At 38.3% G+C, this 27,448-nt stretch overlaps 1 protein-coding gene across 7 annotated transcripts in view; it reads right to left on the bottom strand.

Moving 5' to 3' along the window:
- Positions 1-27,448, bottom strand: part of KLHL32 (kelch like family member 32) — a 235,870-nt gene that overhangs the window by 32,596 nt on the left and 175,826 nt on the right. For 5 of the 7 annotated variants that reach the window (XM_039220425.1, XM_039220424.1, XM_039220426.1 and 2 more), the window contains 3 exons: positions 6,615-6,673; positions 2,909-3,101; positions 1,127-1,221 (listed from right to left, as the gene is read on the bottom strand). In XM_039220425.1, coding sequence (XP_039076356.1) covers positions 1,127-1,221; positions 2,909-3,101; positions 6,615-6,673 — 347 coding nt within the window. Of the gene's footprint in view, positions 1-1,126; positions 1,222-2,908; positions 3,102-6,614; positions 6,674-27,448 lie in introns of those variants that run through there. The other 2 variants (XM_039220427.1, XM_039220429.1) reach the window with 1 other exon arrangement.

Genomic DNA, 27,448 nt, shown 5'->3' with positions numbered 1-27,448 from the left:
GGGCACTCGTGGGGATGAGCACTGGGTGTTATGTGGAAACTAATTTGACAATAAACTATTTGTAAAAAAAAAAAAAAAAAAGAAAAAAGAAAAAACTAAAATCTTGGATAGTCCTGCAACTATTAAAGATAATGAAGTAGTGGTTAAAAAATTACCCCAAGAGTAAGGTTAGATAATAAGAGTAGTTCTAAGGATATGTATTTTTCCAGAGATCAAGAGAAAAATCAAGCCTAATACATGTCAACAACATCAAAGAACATTTAAAACAGAAAAACTATGGTAAGAATTGTAAAAAATAAAACTTTTAATAAGCATATCAGCAAAAGCTGTTGTTGTTCTGAAGCTCGGGGCAATTTGCCCCTGCTGGGCTGTTCACTTGCTGATATGCCAGGGCTGTTCCCTGGGGCAGAGGCTATCTCCATCAGGCTAATCATAAACCACCACTGTTCACAACTTCTACCAGGAAGGAAAACATCTTAGTAGGTGTGATTGATTGAAATGAACAAATTGAAACACAGAAAATAAACCAATGGAGTGGAAAGGAGGCATTTGTAAAGTTTTGGGAGTGTGAAAGTGCTATTTATTCTAGACTTTCTTGGTTTAGAAGAAAAAGAAAGGTAGCGCACTTTCCCCATTTCCAGAATATATTATACAGTAAAACCTTGGTTTGCAAGCTTAATCTGTTCTGGAAACATGCTTGTAATCCAAAGCACTCATATATCAAAGTAAATTTCAAGAACCACTGGCTCAGATGTGATCAGCTGTGATCATGTGACATTTGGCGTCATGTACTACTTGTATTGCAAGACACCACTCGGTTTATCAAGTTAAAATTAGAAATGATTGCTAGCCTTGCAGAACACTCCCAGAACAAGTTACGCTCAATCTAAGGTTTTACTGTATATATTTTCAAAGCTCTTCCTCATCTTTATTTTCAGTAGAGCTTGATCATTTATTCGGTATTATTTTTAGGAAGCAGGATGAAGTTTAGTGATTGAACTAGCTACACAAAGGGACCTCAAACCTCTTTCTAGGAGTAAATACCTCTTCCTTCAGTAGTAGCACTGCAAAAAGTAACCTCACTGAACCACCTGAGCGAACTTCAAAAGGAACTTCAACCACTCACCTGGATACAAGCCAGAGGCTCATTCGTCCAAATCGAATATCCACCAACTAAATATATTCTCTCATTATGGACAGCAACTCCAGATTCATTTTGGCCTAAAGTAAGAGAATTGAATGAAAAGAAAAAAATAAATCTATTTTCCTTGCATGTCTTAATTAACCCTTTTGCCACTGAGGGATACAATTTCCCCCTGTGGCACATTTGTATGCTCCACAAGGATTTTCACAGCAACTAATCGCTGCCTGCCAGTACTCAGAAGAATTAACCACTCCTTCACAGAGAATGAATTTGTGTCAGGTCAGAACCAAGCCAAAACACACACTAGCCAGACAAGTTAGGAAATACAGCTTTAAATGCAGCAATAATAAGCAATAACAAAATAAGAATTCTATACTATGTTGTATGCCATTAACTTACAGGGGCAGAAATAAGGTATATTTTCAAAATGCAAAATACCTCCTGTATCTACAAATGCTCTAGGGCAAGTGCTTACATTTGTAAAGTAACAGCTGCAACCCCAAGACGCCAGTAAGACAGAGCCATGCCCCCACTGTCCCCCCAAATGAAGACAAATGACAGAAAAGACCGATAAAGTTACTACCCTCCTTTTCTTTACATAGACAACAATTTTAAGACTATATTAAAGTTCCCAATCTGGGACCAATAGGGGTAGTCCCTAGATACTGACACGCCAAAATGATGAAAGGTTCCTCCCCCATTTAAAAAAGAAGACAGAATAACTCACTACCACATATTCTTCCCTGGAGGCCATCAGAGAGTGAGATAGTCTCTTTTTATTGATGGGCTGACACAGGATTGACTGCGGTAATAAATAAGATGGATCCTTTGGCGGCCAGAATCCCAGATCCAGGGACCGAGGGGTTAAGGTGCTACTATAGCAACTCAGAGAGACTGAAGTCCTTGTAGGTGGGCCCTAAAATCATTTTCACAAAAACAAGAGCTCCACACAAGGCAGCTAACCCTTTCACATTGGTTCTGTACTCAGTGTTGCTTCCCCAGCAATAGCCGTGAGTGGTTGAGCATCCACTCAGCATACTGAGATGTTCTCAGGAGCTAGTCCAGCCCACCATTCTGGGTTTGTGATTTTCCTATCAGTACAGCAGCCTGGAAAGGACCTGATCCCCTTGGCGGTTTATAATGCAAGTCCACAAGGGAAAGGTTTTCAACTCCGTAGAGAAACGTCAGGGGTAAGTTGTTCATGACTTTCCTTTTATTCCCTGTTGAGAGGAGGGTTCATACCTAGCATTACCCTTGATAATGCTTGAAGAGCTATGTGGCCAGAAACACCACCAAACCCTGAGGCATAGACCTGCTCTAAGTGTTCGTTGTTAGGAGAATACAGCCAGAAACCGTATGTGACAGTAATAGGGAAGACCCTACTCCTAAACTCAAAACACATAAGAGGACCAAAAGTGAAAAGAGAAAAAACCGCTTCTGCAAAGAGTTCCTAATTCTTTGGTTCCTCTTAACTGTACAAAGTTCCTCTGTGAATACTTACTGACAAGAAATAACTTGACATACCTCTCTCAGCCAAGTGAGAAGATGCACGAAGGTAAGAGGTGCCTTGAGAAACTAGCTCAGCCACCTGACTGAGTGACATTTTGTGAGATAAATAATGAGCACTTTTCTGGTTAATAAAAGCAAGGTGTTCTGCCACCAGGCACTTGATATTTAGAGATGCACCAAAGACGTTTAAGAAAACAAATGTGGCAATTTCTTGAATCTCTGCTTTTCCTGATTTACTTAGTCAAAGGTACTTGCCAGTCAACAGGTTGAAATTACAACGCGTCCACTGGTCAGTGTCTATGTTGTAAGAATCTATATGCCGCACAAGGATCCGGTCATTATTGTAGTCCAGGTCATTGCCTCCAAGAACATAAAGCTTTCTTTGAACAGCAGCCATGGAATGGTAGACCCTTCTCTGCAGCATAGGACTGCGGCTTATCCATTTATTCTGGGGGAAGAGGGGAGGAGAAGAAATTCAGGTGAATTCTGTTAACAGGAGACCTCCATGGCAGAAAACAGCAGTGCCTCATTAGTAGCCGGGACTCTAATGTGTGTCAATCACATTCTGGTTGAATGTTGCTCACAGATTGAAAGGTATGGGTGTCGTACCTGAGAGCAAGTGCAGAAGAACCACATATTCCAACTTTATTTTGCAACTTACATAAGGCATTTCGTCTTGTTGGGGTTGCATTTTATGGGGCATTTTTCATTTTATAACGGGAGCCCATGAGAATAGAGTTTTCATGATGGTTGTCTCACCCAAATGAGAGAACTTACTCATGCAAATTGCATAAAAGTGAAAGCACCTGGCTAGGTGTAATAATTAAGAAAACGGATCTTGGGGCACCTGAGTGGCTCAATTGGTTAAGTGTCCGACTCATGATTTTGGATCATGATCTCAGAGTTCATTGACTTTGGGCTCTGTGCTGATGGTACAGAACATGCTTGGGAATTGCTTGCCCTCTCTCTCTCTCTCTCTCTCTCTCTCTCTCTCTGTGGCCCCCTCCCAAATAAATAAATGAAACATTAAAAAAGAAAGAAAGAAAACAGGTTCTGGATCCAGAATGCCTAAGTTTATAACCTTGTGTCACCTCGAGCAATTAATTTAACCTCACTGTGCCTGTTTCCTCATCTGTAAAGTGGGAAGAGCCACACACTACCTGACAAGCTTGTTGTGAGGATTAAATTAGTTAAGACTCATGAAACATTTAAAAGAGTGACTGCCACATAATAAATGTCCAATCAATCAAAATGCACTTCAAAAAAAATTATTGTGATAATAATCGTTGGCTACCCAAGGCCTCTACATAAGGTGGGATTGAAGTGACTTTGCTGTTCTGTCCAAAATTTACCTTCAAAGATCAATGGAAGAGCTAAGATCTTGTTCCACAACAAAGTTCCATGTGGCCTCTGTATTTATATTTATAATTACATCTTCACATCATCTTCACATCATATCATCTTATAATCACATCTATAAATTCATATTTATAATCACATCTTCTACCAAACTGGGGTAAGTTATTTCTAGGCACGTGTTTGTTTGTTTTGGTAGAAAGCCAACTTTTATACAACTTCAAGAATGGTTAAACCTCAACTGTTTGGTCCTGGGTCATGCTAGTAATGGGAAAGACATGCTCAACTCCCCTTTAAATACGGCTCCTTTCAAAAATGTATTGTAAACTGCAACACTAGAGGAAAATCAAATATGACCTTAATTTTAAATCTCAACTAAGTAATCAACAGGTAAGCAAACTTAACCATTTCCTTTCTACATGAACACTAAACTACAGGAAGAACCCAGATTCCTTTCGCCAAGAAAAATTTGGATTTTGACTAAAAAAAAATCATATGATGTTTTGAATACATAGAATTTCACCAGCTTACAAAGCTATAACCGGATAAGCAAAAAGAAAAAAGCTTATATAAATATTGGTCCATTCACTAAAGGCCTATCTACCAGTTCATTTCTAATTCCTCTTTTAAAGATAAACTTAAAAAAGAACGGTTCGAAGGGCTTGCACTGATTTCCTCCCCCTTTTTAAACATATCCTAAGAATCTCCTTCCAATCAAATGTCATCTTTAATAAAGTAGCCAAACCTTTCTTTCAGATATTCTGCGAAGAAATATCTTCAATACACTTTACATGAGTGGATTTAACTCAAAACTCTGATGATGCTTTCCTCCGGTGCTTTCTATGAGGCAACCTATTCCACTATTAGGAATCAATGTGTGCATTAGCAGTCCGGTCCCCTGCCACAGGGCTGTGGACGCCATCTGGTTTATAAAGCCTGCCTGCATCCCCTGATTATATCTTTAGCTTCCTTCACTGCCGTGCCTGCCAGGTGAGCCGCCAACCGCTGCAAAGGCAAAGAAACAGAGAGGCCTAGTGGGGTCATTCCTAATAAGCTAGCGTGTGAATACTAATCAGTGGTGGGGAAGCAGAGGTCACCCCAGCCTGCCTGTTGGCAGGTAGCGATGTGCTCTGTGGCAGATGGCAGGCATTATCGACTCTCCACAAAGGCCTAGAAGAGAAATAAGCACCAGGGCTGAATGATAGAGTTATTGAGATTCTGAGCAAGATGCAAGCAGATGTGATGTTTGCCAGTACCCACCATAAACAATATGCCAGCAGAATTTTTAAAAAGAGCATGTGTATACAAACATGAAACAGAACTCATTTGAGAAATGTTAACACCTTCTTCCTCTTTAACCACGTGTGCACCGAACTCAAGTAACTGCCATTAATGATCCCTCTTGAGACATCTGGCCCATGGACATGTGGTCTCTGAAATCTACAGCTTCTAATGACATCAGGAAACACACTTGCAAAGAGAGAAATACCTTCATTAAATTCAGAATCAAATCACGTTGAAATAAAAAGATACCAAGCCAACTGAAGTCATTCAGGATGCTCATTTGGTGGCCAATCCTGACTCAGGCTACCAAAGCTAACCTGTTGTTTACTGTTCTGTTATCTCTAGCTGATAAATGTTAAATTCCCAGTTCAAATATTTTTAGAATACTGTCATAATCATGAAAAATATTTACATTAACAAAATCATACACATTGTGAAATTCTGAAAACATTTGCCAAGGCCACAGCTATTTTGGTAGAAGGAAAAGTGAGTAAAAATAGTTCTTCTTTGGGGAGCCTGGGTGGCTCAGTTGGTTGAGCGTCTGACTTCAGCTCAGGTCATGATCTCATGGTACGTTGGGCTCTGTGCTGACAGCTCAGAGCCTGGAGCCTACTTAGGATTCTGTGTCTCCCTCTCTCTCTGTCCCTCCCCTGCTCACACTCTGTCCATGTCTCTCAAAAATAAATAAACATTTAAAAAAATGTTTAAATAGTTCTTTTGGGGACAAAAAAGTAACTGAGTGTATATGACAACTGGACAGAAGAAGGGAAAGACACCATTAAAATATTTGCAGTTCAGGCACCATTTGTTAGATGAAATACACACGCTTATCGGATACTTCTACTCCATACTTGTCCTGGACAAGGACATTCTGGCTATACTGAGTTAAATAAAAGTTGTTATTTTATTTGGGAGAAATGAAACAATAGGCATGTTCCCTTCTTGGAAGGACATGCCTTCTAAAAGGACATAGCAACAGGTCAATCAAAATCCTTCCTTTGGATGCCTCTGAATATAAATAGTCACTTGAGATAATGGAAATAAAGCATTAACTCGTCAACATACTTACCCTTCTTCCTACATTATGCAAAACTCTGAAACAGTTAAGCATTGTGTACAGCATAAAACTAAAGGAGCTGAGGTTTTGTGAGGGGGAAAAAAAAGCCACCGAAAGGCAATTTATCCAGATGCTTCCATTTCTCTATATAAGTTTAAGATCCACGTGTGTGTACAGACTTGGCATTTCAACTACTAATTATGGTGGAAATCTTTTAAAATTCATTTTAATTAAGGTAATGAGTTTTTCTTATATGATTCTTACCTGGTTAGGTTCATATACCATTAGTCTGTTCTGATATTGTGCTGTGTTAGTTACTCCACCTGTAATGGATTAACATGTGTTAGAGCTTTCATGAATACAAAATAGGATATTCCAACATAAGAATGAGATACAATTAAAGGAAAATTAGCTACTGCTGAGGATCTATTTGTATACCCTCGTGGTGAACCCATGACATAATTAAGAAGCTTATTGTTGAAGCAGTTTCATTTTCAAGAAACATTTTAGAAGCAATCCAGTTGAGAGCAAGCAACAAGTATGCTGAGATTACCAAGAGGCCCCAATTCTGACAAGCTGCTCTGCATGGCCAGAATGAGGGGCAAAGTATGGCAGGGAATGAACATAACACACATAGACAAAACTCTGTACAATTTATGCCCTGGACAGAATTATATGAAAAATTATTTTCCTTAGCTAAACTGGCATTTTTATAGCTCTAACCTTCTGTATACTAACACAGTGATGTCTTGATATCTCTTTGGAAGAAACACTAAGGAAAGACATTACTTATCAAAAGAATTTTGAGCCAAAGCTGTCCAAAAGAATATAAGAGCCACCAATGTGAATCACAGAAGTAATTTTAAATTCCCCAGTATCCATGTTAAAAGCTAAAAAGATGGGTACCTGGGTGGCTCAGTCAGTTAAGCGTCCAGGTCTTGGTTTTAGCTCACTTCATGATCTTGTGATTAATGGGATGGAGTTCCACATCAGGCTCTGCGCTGACAGTATGGTGCCTGCCTGGGATTCTCTCTCTCACTCTTCACTCTGCCCTTACCTTATTCGTGCATGCAAGTGCATGTGCACACTCTCTCCCTCTCAAAATAAATAAATAAGCCTTAAAAACAAAACGAAAAAAAAAAAAGTGAAAGTAGGGGGTGCCTAGGTGGCTCAGTCGGTTAAGCATCCGACTTCAGCCCAGGTCATGATCTCGTGGTTTGTGGGTTCGAGCCCTGCGTCGGAATCTGTGCTGACAGCTCAGAGCCTGGAGCCAGCTTCAGATTCTGTGTCTCCCTCTCTCTCTGCCTCTCCCTCCCCCATCTCAAAAATAAACATTCAAAAAAAATTTTTAAAGAAATAGTGAAAGTAAACTTAATATAAATTTAATTTTATTTAACTCAACATAGCCAAAATATTATCATTTCAATGTGAAATTGATATAAAACTTGGAACTATTTTATGTTCCTTTTTTCATACTGTCTTCAAATCCCAATGTATATTTGACATGGCACATTTCAATCCAAATTAGCCATATTTCAAGTGTTCACTAAGCCCCATATGAGTAAGAGCACAGTGTTTAGTTGTTAGCAACTTTTCTAAAGCCTTCTTGACAAGTGCTTAGATCCAAAAGACTCAAGACCTTCTGCTTAGTCAAGAACCACTAAATAATCATTACCTTTCTAACAAAGTTTCTCCTATCCGTCCTCATATTTTCATGTTTGTGGTATACACTGAATCCCGTAAAACCCAGAAACTACCGATTCTACTTTAGTTTTTACCACCAAATGGAAAAACTATAAAACATAAATCAACACCATAAGAAAATAATACTAGTAGATATTAAATGTTAGGTAATAAAATAACTAGACTATGAGAACTACCCTCCCAAATAAAAATCTCTTTAGAGATTTTTGCCTTATACATAGTTCTAGATGCTTGTATAAAATAAATAACATTTTAATAAGTATCACACAGAAGCAGCTAATTTTGCAATAAAGATCTAAAACTGAGCCACACTACAACTGTTTCCTACTGAAATTTTTTAATTCAAAAGTATGTACATAATGACCAAAACAGTATTAATGTTTTTCTTACTTTGACTAAACTTTAGACAGGCTTCCTTGTGTCTCTTAGGCCCCTGACCTCCCTTTTCTTTGAGCTCTCACTTTAGAGAACCTGTAAATTCTGTCTCTGCCTCTTTGAGGTAGAAGTCACTTAAGAAGCTTCTTGCAAGTTTTACAACCCTGGAAGATATCCCTCCCAGCTCTAGGAGCCATCCCATTGAAATGTAATCATCAAGGAAGTTAATGTCACTATCTCCCAGTTTCTATGGAAGGTAGGAGCCTCACATTGCTGGGTGCCAATCAGAAAACACGAATAGCCTAATCACAGAGAAAAACATTTATAAAATCAGGGGTAACTAAATGTGCTCAATATATCACATTGATCAACCTTGCTCCAAAACTCCTTCAGTACTTTTCTACTAGCTCACCCCAGTGCTTAAAAAACTCTACAGCCTCTTGTTCTTCAGAGTTTATTTCAGGCTGCATTTTGGTCTCCCTCCCCTACTGCAATAGTCTTGGACAAGTCTTCCTTCTCTGCTTAACTTTGTCCAGTATAATTTTTCCTTTGATGGCTCATATACTTTGAATAGGTCCCCACCATCAACTCCATGGCCAGGAGTCAAGCCAACCGGAAACCAGAGTATTAGTGCACACCCTCAGCTAAGCCAGAACAATCCATCAATATTAAGGGATACATAAAGGGAAGGGAACCTGTCCAGGCCAATCATTACTCTCTCATTCAACCCCAATAAGGAGATTACATCTTTCATATAACTGACCATGGCTTTTATTAACTGGAGGGAATTTTTTTTAAATATTCTCCCTGAAGCCTGCAACTACTTTTAAGATCAATGAAAGCTTTATCTGCAGAGTAAGTCCACAAGGAACAGAGAAACGAGGTTCCTGCCTTCAAAGAAAGTCTTCTCAGCATTTCCTATGGAATGTCTCATTTTAAAATAAAACTGTAGGAAAAGAAAATACACTTAAGAAAGCTGTGCTGAAATGCCTACAGAGTCAAAATGTATGTCCAAATAAATACAGAGGCATATTTGTTTCCTTCCCAACCTTCCTTTTCTTATCTGATTAAAAATTGAATGTCCAATAATTCTTTCTCAGCATAACTAACAACACAAGAATAATCAAATCTATTGAGACCTCACAAGTCTTCAGGGTTAAAATGATTGCCAAGTGCTTTTGATCTGGGCCATAACCACCAGATTAATGTCCAGCTCGCCTATAATCATTTCTCCAAATGAGAGGGAGCAGAGGGCAAAGCTCCCACCCATAATTTCAAAATTTTGACGGTTTTCCTCCTTGTGTTAGAAATATGGGATGGAATTAATATCTACTGCAGTCAACTATCTGTTTATGACAGTATTGGAAAATATTTATACTACTATATGTATCAGAGTCTGCCCATTATAGATTAAATGTACAACCAATGGATTAGAATGTAGCTATTACATCCTCTCTCCTAAGGAAAGCATACAATTTATCTTCATGCTCTTCAGAATTATTATTTACTCTCTTCTACAGATGCATTCGTAATAGTTTTTTTTCCCTTAATCTGCACGCGGTAATTAGATTCCTTACCCTTATATTCAAATTTTCACTCACATGACAATGCTTAAAAATGAAATACTGGGTTACTAGGTGGAAGTAAACATAAAATTCCTAGTTAGTTATTTGGTTGATGACTTCTGGAATGTTAAACCATGGGAGGTGCCTAACAAACCCAGTGCTGTAACTTTTGCCAAGTCAGTACTGCAAGGGAAAAATCTTAGAAATTGGTCCTGTTGTTTTCCTCCTTTGAAATAATTTACAAACGATCACACAAAAACCATTTCTTCTTGGTACAAAAAATAAATTTTAAAAAAGCAGCCCACACATCTTTAGCAGCGTTATGTGCACAGCTTATCATTACATTCTCTTCACATAACACTCTTCACTTTTAGATTAATCTGCTGAAATGAGATGCTAAGGATTTGCATACAGATTTGACTATACAAAAATAGATATGGAATTAATAACAGTCTCTATATGTTTTAATTTCTCCTAGACTGGAGTACCCTTGCCTGCAGCAGTATTCCTGGCTTTGAAAGTCATCAAGCTGATTTGCCTGCTCTGGGTTATGATGCCACATGCTGCTATACTGTCCCCTGCAATCAAAGCACTTGCAAAGATAGATTCTATGCCTCCCTCTATTGAGTACATTTTATAGATTGGCAGTTTTGATCTCCCTCCCCCACCCCAGGGGGGGATAATCTGCATCTTAACAGCTTTCTATAGATACATTTGTCATTAAATATGCCATCTTGTATCAGCATCCATTTTTAAAGCCAAGTTTTCCCTAACTTTGAAGCGCCACTGTCAAAGTGAAGACTTTTCAGCCAAAATTGAAAATGAACAGCTCTGTCTCATACTTTTGAACTGTGCCTTAAAGATATACTGCAGGTTCCCCCAAAGTCAAATAAGTCTTTAAAAACTGCCAGAAGGAATGAAAAGTTACCACCATGCTACCAGCAATGAGAAATGCTTTCTATCATCAAGACAAGAGTAAAGCATTTTTCTTAAGCCTCCCTGTTCGGCTCCTCACAAAACGTTGTGACAAGTGGATGAATGCCTACCAGAGAAAGGATGACAGGTGACTGCCAAACAAGCAACTTCTGCCTCCGCTGCTGGAATTCACGGACTCCCAAACTCACTGGGCTCAAAAGCAAAAACTGGTCAACACTAACAATGTCTATAGAATAGGGTGTTAAGAAAAATAGCTCTCAATATACATGGGTCAGGATAGGTCAAGTCTGGTGACTCTGCTATGTTTTTTTTCAAGGACAGAAAATGCATCTGTTGATACAGAGCCCTATGCTACACGCTTTAGCAGAAACCTATGGCAGGGAATGCAGTGCCTGTACTCCTACCAGGACAGAGCAGAATGCAAAGAACTGAACGCGTCCATGCTCTCAGGAAAGACGCTCCAGGCTGGAACTCTGCCAGCCAATTGAGGATGGTGGAAAACCATCTCAAGTTCTCTGCAACTCTCCCAGAGGCCTGCAGTGCCCAGCTCTGTGCTAGACTAGGGGGTTAGTTTCAGGACAGGCTGTGGCATCAACCCCACCCAGGCTCCTTTATGACTCTATCCTTGGGGGAGGATTTAACACACCCAGGCTTAGGTTCCTCATATGCACACTGGAGATGACGGTATCTCTCGAACAGGTTTGGCATACTCTTACGGAGTGCGTGGCATACAGGCAATCCCAAGAGGAAGTTTATGACAGCACTGTAGTCATTTATTTATGGAAATTTCTTACCATTTCCATAAAAAGTACAAATGAGTACATATGGAATATTAAAAAAAATAAGTAAGTATAGAATACTGAATTAATAGATAAATGAATTTTGTAGTCTAAAATAGATTTTTTTTTTCTGATAACTAGAATTACTGGCTGGTTTATAAGGTATCAAAGGCTTTTTCCTTTGATGGTAAAGCTTCTCCTCCATATGTTTGCTCTAATTCTCAAACAACAAAAGCTTCACACTTACAGTCTAATTATCAAAAGAATGACTGGCATTAGTGTGAGTTCATATTATTCATTTTTTTAAATAGAACCAAATTCATTACTAGTCCTTAAAAAAAAGGGATACCATGGGTATGTATACAATTAATAATATTTACATTAAAAATACTTTCTTGTTATCTAGTTTTTCACATTACACTATCCATATTTTTAGTGCTTATAATGCTACCTAAACAATTAAAGCCAAGAATATTTCTACTAAATTAGCATCTTGAATAGGAGCATACTTAATCCATGCATTAAATTAAAACTATTATCCATATTATTTCTGTCACACTTGAGGAAACCACACAAATGGATAGGTAATTAATAGACTCAAAATCTGTAAAGAAAGTCTCAAATTTACGAAATATCTGTAAAGGGTTGAGGCACTTGAAAATATAAATTACGTTTATGTCACCTAGAGTGAACAGATATAAATTTGTGACCTAAAACATGTAAGTAATGTACCATGTATTATTTAAAAATAGATGAAATAATAAACGAAGGTAAAATCTACCACAATGCAGATGTTAGTTGCCCTTTAGAATATCAATAATATTTTCTCTAACTCCCAATTACTCATTCTATAGATTGCTGTAATCCTGCCTCCAAAGATTTCTGCATGGTCTTTGCAGGGGTAAGCTCTCAAGGTCACCTCTATGGGTCTCTGGTGTCCTGGCTTGTTATGTTCTTGTTGGATCTTTAATCTCCCGCCTGCCATCAACCAGATTCTTCAACCATTGCCCATTTCCATGAGGTAGCTTTAACCTTCTTCTCTTCTCTTGGGAATAAAGAAAATGATATGTTTCTCATATTCTTAGGTAAGTAATTCAGCTCACTCTTTATTCTACCTTTTTTAAAATGTTTGTTTATTTTGAGAGAGAGAGCATGCTCCTGCAAGCAAGCTGGGGAGGGGCACAGAGCCAGGGGGCCAGAGGACCCAAAGTGGGTCTGTGCTGACAGCAGAGAGCCCCTATATGAGGCTCAAACCCACAAACCATGAGATCAGGACCTGAGCCAAAGTTGGGTGCTTAATCCACAAAAGCCACCTCGGCTCCCCTTTGCCTTTTTTGTGTCATCTAGACAGACACAAATGGATCGCCTAAACAAAGGCTGTTCTCCCCACAAAAAGGTAGACATTATGTGGCTCAACTCTTGTGCCCTGAGAAAAGTGGTCAATTAAACAATTGAAAATAATCAAATCAGTTTGTTGATCTAAACAAATCGCCAGGTATGAGGATCCTTCAGTGTATCTTTTACTCTCAGCTGTATCATTTGGGAATGATCTGTTTTTGAGACCTTTGTTGTAGTGATAAACAACTGTGTTGTTTAGTTTCTTGGGAAAAACATGGTTTTCAAAAACCAGAGACACAGAGATCAAATTCAAACTTCATCAAATACCAGCTGTGTGATCTGTGAAAATCACTTAGCATCTTTAAGCCTCATCTTCTGAGCAGCAATGTGAGGGTAAACAAAATGCTTCTTCAGAATAAAGGGAAGTCCACTTAGGATAAAACCTTTGTTAATTATTTTGGGGAATGTAAGTGATCAGATTTGCTTTCTTTAGGCCATTTAGTTCTTTTATTTAAAAAAATTTGTTTTTGCCATTTGGCTTCATCTCAGTACAACGCTACAGTGGTTTTGTTTTCATCTTCTTCAGATGGAGAATGGTAAAGGCTGGGGCAGAAGTGAAACGAGAGGAGAAAAAGTAAGTGCTAGAAACAGCTGGTCTGTGAGAATCTACGGCAACAAAGAAGATGTCATTCTTAGAGGATATTCCAGGTCACTAGGAACTTTTAAGTGGACATGCCACATTATCAAGCTCCAGACCTCTACCAGGCAGGTGGCTTCCTCACATGGAGGAGCTGCCTGCAGGGGTAACAGGCACTCTCTCATGTACTTACTTGAATAACTCACTTTGTTCTCCCTCAAGCAAACCTTACATCCTTGACACTCACCTAACCCAACAAGCTGAACCCCTTCCAATGGAATCCTTTGGACCATTTCCAGCCTAAAAATCTTCTATCTTGAGTGAATCCAAGGATCTGCCTTGTCCAGTTGTCTGCTGAGCACCACCCAAAAAGTAGGACAGAAATTGACAAACTGGGCCACCACAATTTTGTGGTTTCCAACCTGAGTATGAGCTCTGACACTTAATTTTTAAAAACATGTCCATTCCCTCTGTTTTTTTGCAGAGGCTTTTTTCCACCCAAGACCACCTCCCTCAGACCTTCTATACTAGTCCTGACACCGCAGAACCTTGACAGACAATCCTGTTTCTCACTGGACTCCATGGACAAGGAACTCCCCAGGTTCCTGCCCCTCATCTGGGAGCTAACTTGGGTCCACATCCAGCATCGTCTCCTAACCTTCAGGCTTAGAGTTTGAGGGGTCTCTCCTTGTCCTGTCCAAGACAGAACCCCTCCCCAAATCCCTCATCCTGTGGTATCCTGTGGAGTTATCAGCATTCTTGGTATCTAGGAGGTGCTCTCAGCCTTTACTAACCAGGGAATGCTGCCTTCCCTTCCCCTTCTATTTTGCTCTCTCCTTTCCCTTATCTACCAATTTGCTTACTGCACTTTTGTCCTTTAAAAAGTTCCCTCCTTTGACTCTGGATTTCCTCCTCTATCTACTCTCTCTTCTCTCAGCCAAACTTCCATCTTTTTCTTCCCTCCTACTCTCTTTTTTTCTTCATAAAGCCAAAATGCTATTTATTAATTTATAATTTAAAAATGTAGCAGGGTGCCTGGGTGGCTCAGTCAGCTAAGCATCTGACTCTTGGTTTTGGCTGAGGTCATGAGATCATGGTCGTGAATTGAGCCACCGTCAGGTTCTGTGCTGATGCTGTGGAGCCTGCTTGGCATTCTCTTTCTCCCTTTCTCTCACTCTCTCTCTCTCAAACTTTCTCTGCCCCTCCCCCATGTGTTTCTCTCTCTCTCTTCTCTCTCTCAAAATAAACAAATGAAGTTAAAAAAAAAAAAAAGAAAAACTATGGCTGTCACATGGGCTGAATTATGTGTGTACCTAGAAACAGCACATCGTCTCCCAGTAGGCTGAAGATAATAACCAGAATGTTGTCTGGCCAGCTCGGATTCAGGGAGTAAGCTTTAGATGATATCCAGACTTCTGGCCTATACGTGCAGTTTGTACGTCTTCACTCCTCTTCCACACCCTAAACCACTACATTTTAGCTTCCACGTTCTTCCACTCCCCTAAAGCTACTTTCACTGAAATTACCAAGGAGTTCCTGACTAAAAATTGCAGAGAAAATATTCCGGACCTTGATGTCCCAGCAGTATTGGACACCTCTCAGCATGCCCTTTCTTTTTTGGTTTTGATTTCTTTAACACTCATCCTCTGACCTCGCCCATCCCACATTTTCAGGCTCCTTCCTCAGACCTCTGCACCCTCCTCACTAACATCTCCCAACGTTCTGCCTTGGCCCCTTTCCAGTCCAGCTCTTGCTCATCTGTCTCCTCACACTCTCCACTGCCTCATTTGATCTCATCTGACCTGCTCTGAGACCCTCCTCTCATACATTTGGTCTGAAAAGCCAAAGAAAAGGTGCTGTCTCTGAGTCGGAGGGGCAGAGGTTTTGAGAAAGTTCTAGCCAGTGAAGAGTGGCTGAGTAATGGCTACAGCCAAGTGAGTGGGGTCTGGGGAGGTGTGGAGGGACACCAGTGCGGGGTACAGGAAGGGCTCGGCGAGCTGCGTAGATCCCACACCAAGCTCTCCTGTCAACTGGCTTCTTCCCATAGGGTCCAGCTGCCTGGGCACAGGCAGAGACAATGGGACCCCAGGGGTTTGTCCAAGAGCAAGTGCTTGCCAGAGGGCAGGAGCATTACTGAAATGACTGCACTATGAAGCCCACTCATGAGGACAGGGAGGGGTTAATGAATAAATGAGAAGCATCCCAGTGGACCTAAGGTGAAGTTAGGAAGGTACTATGAACCTTCGTGACACCTGCATTAAGTACTCCCTGCTTTGTACCACTTCTGTCCCTGGGAAAGACTTCCATCATCACATATACCACATACTATCCTAGAATTATCTGCTGAGTCTGCTCCCTCTACTACACTGAGTCCCAATGCAGGACTATGTCTTACTCTTCGTTGTCACTGCACACTAGCCTGGAAGAAGGTTAAGGGTGGTTAGGAAAATAGCTCAGTGTCTCTTGGTTGGTGAGAAGGTTCACATACTCTGTGACCACAAGCCAGCTCCACCACACCCCCTGTTAATTCCCAACATTTTGTATGTAATACTTTAGATGCGAGTAAAACAATATTTATAATGATAGAGAAAAGCTAAAGCTACAGCATTTAAAAAATGTTTATGAAATTTTTCATTGTTCTGATTTTAATGAATATTAGAAATCCAACATCTCTCTAGTAGGTCTGAATAACTTAAAGTTATTTAAAATGGGGCAATGTAAGCTTCATATAAATTTAATCAAGATGAAAATAAACATATATTCTAGGGAGTTAAAGAAGCTTTAACAAATGTTTTTTCATTAATGAAATATCTGAAAAGCTTTTTTGATTGTCAGCTTCTAGAGGGTAGGAAGTGCATTTGCTGAATTAATCTTATTTATCTCAGAACAAGCAAAGGACTTAATAAGGATGTAGCAGTCACCAAGAGCATCAGGAAAGCATTAAATACTGCTTTTGAGTAAATGCAGTAGCATCTGTCTTATTTTTGCAGTTTTAAAGCACTAATTTTGTGGTTAGTTTCCCATTATCTTGGTGAAATTTGACAAAAACAAAAAGGTAGGCTGTTCTGCAAGATGAGCTCAGGATTAATTTTCACTCACAAAAAGGTATCTTTTTAGTAGTTCACAAACAATATCTCACAATGGAAAGCGTACCTTTTAAAGCACAACTGCAGGATATGTAATGCTTCTTTTGCTTCAGTATTGTGAATTTCAAGTAGAAATGATGTGGAGCATTTGTGAATTGGGTCACAGTGTCAAATGCTACAGGAGCCTGTAAAATTTGACTATCTCTAACATCTTAAATTAAATGCTAATGGGCATATCCATATAGCCTGCTTTTCTGAATTCATCTACGCTTGTCTCATTTTAAAAACCATGGACAGGTTTCAAGGTGTCCTGACCCCAAAATGGACAGAGAAAAGGGAGGGAGTATGGAGAAAGAGTGAACACGCTAGAAATACTGAATCTCTAAATATTCACTTTGTGTTTTGTGGAACAGAAATAAGCCTCTAAAATCCACATTCTAAAATCCTTACTCCCTTTACCTCAGGCAAAGCTTGTAAACCACCAGAAAGATGGCAATGACCTAATCCCCCATCAGTTAAATTAGAAATATTTGATTATTTGTTAAAGGATAAAATCTATTTATTTGCAACAATAAATCTGGGTAACACTTCTAGATCAGTGATAAGGTGATATGTACCGGCCTTGTTTTTTTTAAGGGGTATACTTCGTTTTTTAATCTAGTACCCCTCCTTATCCATGGTTAGATTCACAACTGACTTATGACAAGCTGGTCCTGAGGAAAGAGGAAGAAAACTGAGGTATTAGAAGTGTCACTGGTGATTTCCTTTTCTTTTTAATTACAGGTATAGTACCGTATCCAGGGAAGTAAGTTTTTCATCTCAAGTCCACAGTGGGGAGAAACAAACCTGAGAAAATTGGGATTGCTTTCATTAAGCTTGGTTAACACAGGCAGCATACATTAGTGCAAAAGAACAAAGAAAATGTATTTCCTTTCACAGTAGGAGCAAAACAAAGTGATAGAGCAATATCGGTAGTAAGTTGATACTTTTAGTAAAACAGAAAAGGAAACATACAGAGCCATATTGAAAGAGAAATCAGCTTGATATCAGGATGATAGATCTAGCCAGTCTAGAATGAACGTCTGTGTTTTTCTAAGGCCTCACTAAAGAAGATATTAAGTAGTCAGACATTTAAGAATATGTACTGGAAACTGCAGCATTTTTTAAAAAGCTAGTTTTATAGCTAAGAAAACAGCAAATATTTGTTAAAATATTTGTGAGAAATTCATATAAAATTTAGATATGCAGTGCAAAATTTAGGAATGCATTAACAACATATGAAAATGAAATGAGTCAATGGAAGGAATGTAAATTGTAAGAAAATATAAGTTACATTGATTTTAGTAATCCATCACTGTTTTGTTATCCTAGTCAAGTACAGATCTCTTCCTTCTATTAGCAAAGGCTTATTTGTAGCCAAGTCTGAAATTTCTTCAGCAAAGCCAACAAGATATAGTCCTGGTAGTTATTTTCTTAACTATTGAAATATACACTTAAAAGGGAGTAATTTACCAGATAAACAAAGTTTTTTTATCTAAATATATCTATATACACTAATGTCCAAACACATATCTGAAGTTTATTTGGTATATAAGACCAGTAATTATTGGATCCATCTCATTTATCCCTCTCTGTAGTCCAATTCCTAACTTCATTCATTAATTACAGAGCACTTAAATCCTGACATGAGCTATGTTTCTTCAATGAAAATCAATGAATTGCCAATAATTGAGGCATAATCCAGAGAAGCCAAGACTGTGGCTGTCTCCCTGGTTATTGAGGACAGCAGAAGGAGAAATGGGCAGAATACAAATGAATTTAATTTAAATGCAAGGGAGAATTTTGTCAGAGCAGATGTTAAACAACTAGAGAAGATTATTGAAGGAAGCTGAGAAGTCTTCAAGATTTACTTAAAGGTGATTGCTTCTCCCACTTATATCAATGGATAAATCATCCAGACAGAAAATCAATAAGGAAACAGTGTCTTTTAACGACACATTAGACCAGATGGACTCAACAGACATATACAAAACATTCCAACCAAAAGCAGCAGAATATAAATTCTTTTCCAGTATACATGGAACATTCTCCAGGAGATATCACATTAGACAATAAAACAAATTTCTATAAATTTAAGAAGATTAAAACCAGATCAAGCATCTTTTCTAACCACATTGAAACTAGAAAGCAATTAGAAGAAGAAGAAAAAATGGAAAAAACAGAAATACCTGAAGTCTAAACAACACGCTACTAAATGAACAAAAAAGGGTCAATGAAGAAATCAAAGAGAAATTGAGATAATACATGGAGACAAATGAAAATGAAAACACAACAACCCAACGTCTTTGGGATGCAGCAAAAAACAGGTCTAAGAGGGAAGTTTATAGTGATACAGGCATACCTCAAGTAACAAAAAGTTTCAAATAAACAACCCAACCTTACACCTAAAAGAACTAGAAAAATAAGAACAACCTCCAAGGTTAGTAGAAAGAAGGAAAAAAATAAGGATCTGAGTGAAAGTAACTGAAACAGAGACTAAAAAAAAAAAAATGGACAAGATCAGTGGAACCAAGAGATGGTTCTTCAAAATGATAAACAAAATTGATAAACGTTTAGACAGACTCATCAAGAAGTGAAGAGAGAGGACTCAAATTAATACAATCAGAAATGAAGGTGAAGAAGTAATAACCAACATCACCAAAATACAAAGTGTAGCAAGAAACAACTAGGAAAAATTATATGTCCACAAATTGAACAACTTAGAATAAAATAGATAAATTTCTAGAAACATGTAATCCTCCAAAACTGAAATCAGGAAGAACAGAAAATCCAAACAGACAAATTACTAGTAATGAAACTGAATTAATCAAAAAACTTCCAACAAACAAAACTCCAGGACTAGATAGCTTCACAGGTGAATTCTACCAACCATTTACAGAAAAGTTAATACCTATTCTTTTCAATCTCTTCCAAAAATAGAAGAGGAAGGGTAGTTTCCAAACTCATTCTGTGAAGCCAGAATTACCCTGATACCAATACCAGATGAAAACATTACAAAAAAGAAAAGAAAAGAAAACTATAGGACAACACCCCTGATGAAAATAGATGTGAAATTCCTCAACAAAAGATTAGTAAACCAAATCCAACAATACATTAAAAGGATCACTCACCAGAATCAAGTGGGATTTATTCCTGGGATGCAAGGACAGATCAGTATCCACAAATCAATCAACATGATACATCACATTAAGAAAACAAAAACCATATGATCAGGACTTCTGAAGAAGGTGGCAGAATAGGAGGAACCTGAGCTCACCTCATCCTGCAGATACAACTAGACAACAACCCTCTCAGTGTAAATAACCCCCAAGATGACCCAAAGATGGCATACAGACTCTCTGCAGCTAAATTTAGAGAAGAGGCCACATCAAAGAGGGTAGGAAGGGCAGAGACACAGTTGAGAACTAAACAGACCTATAGAACTGTCTGCAGAAGAGAGGGACTCCAAAGCCCAGAGAGGAGAAAGAAAAGAGGGGATGAAATTCACACAATCTGACAATCAGGGGAGTTTAAAACTTATAATAAAAAAAAAAAAAAAAAAAAAAAAAAACAACCAGCAGTCTTGTGGGCTGGAAAGGTGAGAAAAAACTGAGTCCCTACATTAAGGGGACAACACAACAAACAGCCCCATGTAGCTACAGCATAGAAGCAGCAGTTTGAAAAACACCTGGGGTATACAGGAGAGAAATTTTTTACTAATCTCAGAGTGCAGCTAGAAGGACAGGGATCATTGGGGGACTTCTCCAGGAAAAAAAGAGCTGGCGGGCGCCACCATTTCCCTCCCCATCCCACATGGACACCTGCTAGAACCAGTGCAGTGCCAACACTCTCCACCTAACTTGCTAAAAGTACACCATATCCTGTGTGGTGCACACACGCCCCCTAGTCATGCCTCAGCTCCAGGTCCCCTCCCACAGCAGAAAAACACAAACCTTGCTAACACTATCTGACCTATGACCTACTCCAGAATGCTTCTCTGAGTCCACCCACTCATCCCAGCCTCCTTAGGTGGAGGCAGCTGCAGGTCCCCTCCCACCAGCACAAACGTTGGTGGCACCATGCACCCCACTCCCATGTTCTCCTGCAGTTTGGTAATACTGCATCTCCGGCAAATGCCTGTTCTGACTCAAGTTAATCCAAAGGTGGCCCCACACTGGTTCACTAAAAACACAAGGACCAAACCCTACCCACAACAGGCAAAGAGAGCCATTGCAGATGAATGGATGGAAGGAAAGTGCTGCAGAGCCACAATAGCAGAGCACATACAACACACATTCAAGATGAACTCCTAAGAAGCCAGGTTCTGATAAACATGGGACACTACACTGCAGGGCACTACAGGACCTCTTCTTCATAAGGTCACTATTTTCAAAAACAGGAGATGTAGTTGATTACCCTAACACATAGAAACAGACATAGAGAGTCAAACAAAGTGAGGAGATAGAATAGTATGTCCAAAATGAAAGAACAGGACAAAAATCACAGCAACAGACAAACAAAACAGAGATAGTAATATGCCTAATAGAGAATTTAAAGTAATGGTCGTAAAGATACTCACTCAACTAGAGAAGAGTAGAGGACCTCAGTGAAACCCTTAATAGACAGAAAACAATAAAAGGAGCCCAATGGAGATAAGGAACTCAATAACTGAAATTGAGTATACACTAGCTGGAATAAATAGTAGACTAGAGGGAGCAGAAGGACAAATCAGTGAGTAATGAACAACTGAGGAATGTAAATCAATCAAGATGAACAAGACAGAAAAAAATAAAAAATGAAAATAGCCTGGAACTGACACCAGAAGAGAGAGAAAAGGGGGCAGGGAATTTATTTCAAGAAATAATAGCTAAAAATTTCCCAAATCTGGGGAAGGAAACAGAAATCTAGATCCAGGGGTGCCTGGGTGGCTCAAGTGCTTAAGGATCAGACTTAGGTTCAGGTCATGATCTCATAGTCTGTAGGTTCAATCCCCACACCAGGCTCTGTGCTGACACCCAGAGCTTGTAGCCTGATTCAGATTCTGTGTCTCCCTCTCTCTCTGCCCCTCCTCCTCTCTCTCTCTCTCTCTCTCTCTTAAAAATAAACATGAAAAAAAAGAAAAAAAAGAAATCCAGATCCAGGAGTCACAGAGAGCCCCCAACAAATTTAACCCAAGAGGTCCATACCAAGGCACATAGTAATTAAAATAGCAAAAAGTAGTGATAAAGAGAGAATTTTAAAAGCTGCAAGAGAGGGGTACTGGATGGCTCAGTTAGTTAATCATCTAACTCTTGATTTCAGCTCAGATCATGATCTCACAGTTGGTGAGTTTGAGCCCCAAATTAGACTCCATGCTGACAGTGTGCAGCCTACTTGGGATTCTCTCTCTTTCCTTCTATTTCTCTGTCCCTCCTCCACTAAAGTGCATGCTTGCTTGCTCGCTCTCTCTCTCTCTCTCTCTCTCTCAAAATAAATAAACAAACTTAAAACAAGCAGCAAGAGAAAACAAAACAGTTACATACAAGGGAAACTGTCAACTGGTTTTTCAGCAGAAATTTGGCAGGCCAGAAGGGAGTGGCCTGATATATTCAGAGTGCTAAAGGGAAAAAAAAACCTGCAGCCAAGGATATTCTTCCAGCAAGGCTATCATTCAGAATTTAAGGAGAGATAAAGAATCTCCCAAACAAAAGTTAAAGGCATTCATGACTAAACCAGCCCTACATGAAATGTTAAATAGGACTTTTTGAATGGAAAGGAAAGCATATAAGTAGGAGTAAGAAAAATAAGAAACACAAAAGCAGTAAAATTATGTGTATCTATAAAAATCTAGTCAAGGGCTTCACAAAATAAAAGGATGTAAAGTATGACACCATATATATATATATATACCCAAAACATGGAAAGGGGTAAGTGAAAGGATACATTCAAATGACCATCAACTTAATATGGACTGCTGTATGCATAAACTGTTATATACAAATCTAACGGTAACCACAAATCAAAAACCAGTAAGAGTTATGCAAAAAACTAAGAGAAAGGAATCCAAGTGTATCACTAAAGAAACTCAACAGACCATGAGAAAAAAAGAGTAAGAGAAGATTGGAATAGAGATCTACAAGCACAACCATAAAACAAGTAGCAAAATGGCAATAAGAGCATACCTATCAATAATTACTTTGGATGTAAATGTACTAAACAGTCTAATCAAAAGACAAAAGGTGACAGAATGGATAAAAAAAACCTATCTATATGCAGCCTATAAGAGGCTCATTTCAGACTTAAAAACAGATGCAGACTGAAAGTGAAGCCATGGAAAAGCATTTATCATGCAAATGGAAGCGAACAGAAAGCTGAGACAGTAATAGTTATATCAAACAAAACAGAATTTTACAAAAGACTGTAACAAGAGATAAAGAAGGACACTATATAATTATAAAGGGAACGATGCAACAAGAAGATATAACAATTCTAAGTATGTATGCACCTAAATACATAAAAGCAGCTAATAACAGCAGGAAAGCACCTAAATACATAAAGCAGCTAATAACAAACATAAAGAAAGTAATCAATAGTAATACAAAATACTAGAAGACTTTGTGGCAATGCAACATAGTAAGTCCCACACTTATATCAATGGATAGATCATCCAAACAACACAAAATCAACAAGGAAACAGTGGCCTTGAATGACACATTGGACCCAATGGATCTAACAGATACATTCAGAACACTTCATCATAAAACAGCAGAATACATGTTCTTTTCAAGTGCACACGGAACATCACTTAGAAGAGATCACACATTAGGCCACAAAACAATTCTCAACAAATTAAAAAAGATCAAAGTCTTTTCCAATCCTAACATTATGAAACTAGAAATCAACCACTGTGGGGAATAAGTTTAGGAATTCCCTGAGGTTACACCAATGGGTTAACAAAGCATAGAGAATAAGAAAGCCGTAGGATGTACACATCCAAGTTTGGGTAAACAAGATTAGGTAAACAAGATTGGGTAAATGGGGCAAAGGCCCCCAGTGTGGGACAAAGGTAAAGGGCAAGAGTAGAAAGCTATTTTCACAGAAAGGAAGGACAAAATTAGGTAAACAGGTAAATAGGACTATAGACTGAGATGGGGCAAAGTTGCTCAGAGGGGAGCTAATTAGCAAAAGAAAGGTGCCTTGTTAACCCTGAGGTAGCATGCTCTTTCTTGTCCCCTAGACCAGTTCAGGTAAACAGAGGTGGTGCCTCATGTTTGCTGTAAACAACCATCCACCTGGTGCCAGGATCTTGTTTTGTACTGACCCAAACCCCTAATACCACATATCTCCACAACCTCCTTTTCCCCATGCCCGTGAGTTAATGTTCACTGTTTCACTGTCTCTTTGTGCATGCCTACCATACTTGTAGGCCTTCTGATCCTAATAAAAATGGAGCAAGGCCCCTTATTTGGGGCTCTTGTCTCCTCCCAGATATTAGTCTCTCTCTCATTTTCAATCCTGCATCCTTCTCTATTGCTGGACAAGAGAGACCTTCAGACCCAGAGTCTATGACAAACCACAAGAAAAGAATCTGGAAAGAACACAAATATATGAAGGTTAAATAACATGATACTAAACAATGAATGGGTCAACTAAGACATCAAAGAGGAAATCAAATAATATTTAGAGACAAATGAAAATGATAACACAATGGTCCAAAATTTTGGGGGTATAGCAAAAGTTGTTCTAAGAAGGATGTTTATAGCAATATAGGCCTACCTGAAGAAGCAAGGAAAATCTCAAATAAACAACCTAACCTTATACCTAAAGGAGCTATAAGAAAGATGAACAAACAACCCAAAACCAGTAAAGGAAGGAAATAACAACAGATTGAGCAGACATAAATGAAATAGAAACTAAAAAGAAAAAACAAAACAGAGCAGATCAACAAAACCAGGAGCTGGTTCTTTGTAATGATCAAATCTTTAGGCAGACTCATCAAAAACAAAACAGAAAGAGAGAGAGAGAGAGAGAGAGGACTCAAATAACCAAATCCAGAAATGAAAGAGGAGAAATAACAACCAACACCACAGAAATATGAAGGATTATAAGAGAAAAATTATGTACCAACACATAGGACAACCTTGAAGAACTGGGTAAATTCCTACAGGAAGAAATAGAACATTTGAGCAAATGGATTACCAGCAAAGAAACTGAATCAGTAATCAAAATACTTGCAACAAACAAAACATTCCAGGACCAGACAGCTTCACAGGTGAATTCTACCAAACATTCAAAAAGATTCAGTACTTATCCTTTTCAAACTATTCCAAAAAAATATAAGAGGATGGGAAGCTTCAAATTCATTCTTTGAGGCCAGCATTACCCTGATACCAAAACCAAATAAAGACACCACAAAAAGAAGTACAGGCCAAAAAAATCCAATGAAACATAAATGCAAAAATCCTCAACAAAATTAGCAAACCAAATTCAACAACACATTAAAAATATCATTCACCACAATAAAGTGGGGTTTATTCCTGGGATGCAAAAGTGGTTCAACATTTGCAAATCAGTGTGATACATCACATCAACAAGAGAAGGAATAAAAACCATAGGATCATTTCAATAGATGCAGAAAAATGATTTAACAAAGTACCACACATTCATGATTTAAAAAAACTCTAAACAAAGTAGAATTAGATGGAACATACCACAACGTAATAAAGACCATATGTGACAAACCCACAGCTAACATCATACTTAAAGGGGAAAAACTAAGAGCTTTTCCTCTATGATTAGGAACAAGAAAAGGATGTCCACTCTCACTACTTTTATTCACCATAGTACTGGAAGTTCTAGCCACAGCAACCAGACCAGAAGGTAAATAAAAGGCATCCAAATTTGTAAAGAAGAAGTAAAATTTTCACTGTTTGCAGATGACATCATACTATTTGTAGAAAACCATGAAGGCTCCACCAATAAAACTGCTAGAACTGATAAATGAATTCAGTAAAATTGCAGAATACAAAAACAATATATGGAAATCTGTTGAATTTCTATACACTAACAAATAGTAAAAAGAGAAATTAAGAACACAGTTCCATTTGCAATTGTGCAAATAAATAAATAAATAAAATTATTAGGAATAAATTTAACCAAAGAGGTAAAAGACCTGTACTCTTAAAACTATAAAATATTGATGAAAGAAACTGAAGATGACATAAACAAATAAAAGACATTCCATGCTCATGGACTGGGAGAACAAATATTGTTAAAATGTCCATACTACTCAATGCGATCTACAGATTTAATGCAATCTCTATCAAAATACCAGCAGTATTTTTTTTTTTTTGCAGAATTAGAACAAATAATATTAACATTTGTATGGAGACACAAAAGTCCCATGTAGCAAAAACTATCCTGAAAATGAACAAGACAGGGGGCAGGTATCACAATCTCAGATTTCAAGATATATTACAAACCTATAGTAATCCAAACAGTATGGTACTAGCACAAAAACAGACACACTGATCAATGGAACAGAATAAAAAGCCCAAGAATAAATCCATTTTATATGGTCAATTAATCTCTGATAAAGTAAAAAAGAATATGCAATGGAAAATAGACAGCAGTTTCTTCAACAAATAATGCTAGGAAAACTGGATAACTACAAGCAAAAGAATGAAACTGGACCACTGTCTTATATCATTCACAAAAATAAACTCAAAATGTATTAAGGACCTAAATATGAGACCTGAAGCCATAAAACTCCTAGAAGAGAGCACAGGCAGTAATTTCTCTGACATAGGCCATAGCAACATTTTCTAGATATGTTTCCTGAAGCAGGGGCATACAAGCAAAAATAAACTACTGGGACTAAATCAAAATTAAAAGCTTCTGCACAGCAAAGGAAACAATCAACAAATCTAAAAGACAACCTACTGAGAGAAGATATTTGCAAATAAAATGTCAAATAAAAAGTTAGTATGCAAATTACGAAGAACATATACAACTTAGCACCAGAAAAACCCCAAATAATCCGATTTTAAAAGGGGCAGAAGACCTGAACAGACATTTCTCCAAAGAAGACATACAGATGACCACCAGACACATGAAAAGATGCTCAATATCACTAATCATCAGGAAAATGCAAACCACAATCACAATGAAATAGTACCTCACCCCTGTCAGAATGGCTAAAACTAAAAACAAAACAAACAACAATTGTTGGTGAGGATGTAGAGAAAAAAAAACAAAACACTTGTACACTGTTTGCGGGAATGCAAACTGGTGTAGCCACTGTGGAAAACAGTATGGAGATTCCTAAAAACAAAACAAAACAAAAAAATAAACAAAAAAACCAACTACCATATACCATATGATCCGGTAATTCTGCTACCCGGTATTTATCCAAAGAATACAAAAACACTAATTCAAAAAGGACACCTGGGTGGCTTAGTTGGTTAAGTGTCCAACTTTGACTCAGGTCATGATCTCATTGGTTCACAGATCCGGACCCCACTTTGGGCTCTCTGCTGTTAGCACAGAGCCTGATTCAGATCCTCTGTTCTCTGCCTCTACCCCATTTGCACATGCACCCTCTTACCCTCTCTCTCAAAAATAAATAAACATTTAAAAACAAACATAAAAAAGAAATGAT

The sequence above is a fragment of the Hyaena hyaena genome, unplaced genomic scaffold (genome assembly GCF_003009895.1).
Source record: "Hyaena hyaena isolate Hyena2069 unplaced genomic scaffold, ASM300989v1 scaffold_887, whole genome shotgun sequence".
Classification (NCBI taxonomy): Eukaryota; Metazoa; Chordata; class Mammalia; order Carnivora; family Hyaenidae; genus Hyaena; species Hyaena hyaena.
This window is presented reverse-complemented; position numbering and strand designations above follow the sequence as displayed.